The 230-nt window shown below is 65.2% G+C and overlaps 1 protein-coding gene across 1 annotated transcript in view; it reads right to left on the bottom strand.

Annotated features, from left to right (window-relative positions):
* Positions 1 to 202, bottom strand: part of LOC104623070 (protocadherin gamma-C5-like) — a gene marked incomplete at its 3' end in the record, with an annotated part of 2,208 nt that extends 2,006 nt beyond the window's left edge. The window contains exon 1 of the mRNA XM_010290038.1: positions 10 to 202. Within this exon, the coding sequence (XP_010288340.1) occupies positions 10 to 202 (193 nt within the window). The remainder of the gene's footprint in view (positions 1 to 9) is intronic.
* Positions 203 to 230: the final 28 nt, after the last annotated feature.

The raw sequence follows: 230 nt of genomic DNA, 5'->3' as shown, positions 1-230 counted from the left end.
CGGCGATGCCTGGTAAATTGGCTGCCGCTAGTTTCGCCACGTCAGTGCCCAGGTCCTTGGCGATATTGCCCACAAAGGCGCCCCGGGTGAGCTCCTCCGGGATGCTGTACCGGATCTGGGCAGAGGAGCTGTGCAAGAACAAACAGAAAGAGAAGACAGGCGGCAGTCCCAGGGACCGGCCCGCCTTCCCTGCCCTCGGCATCCTTGCCGGCCGGGCAGCGATGCCCGCC

This window comes from Phaethon lepturus, unplaced genomic scaffold (assembly GCF_000687285.1).
Source record: "Phaethon lepturus isolate BGI_N335 unplaced genomic scaffold, ASM68728v1 scaffold45560, whole genome shotgun sequence".
NCBI lineage: Eukaryota > Metazoa > Chordata > Aves > Phaethontiformes > Phaethontidae > Phaethon > Phaethon lepturus.
Note: the sequence above shows the minus strand (reverse complement) of the source record. Positions and strands in the feature narration are given on the sequence as shown.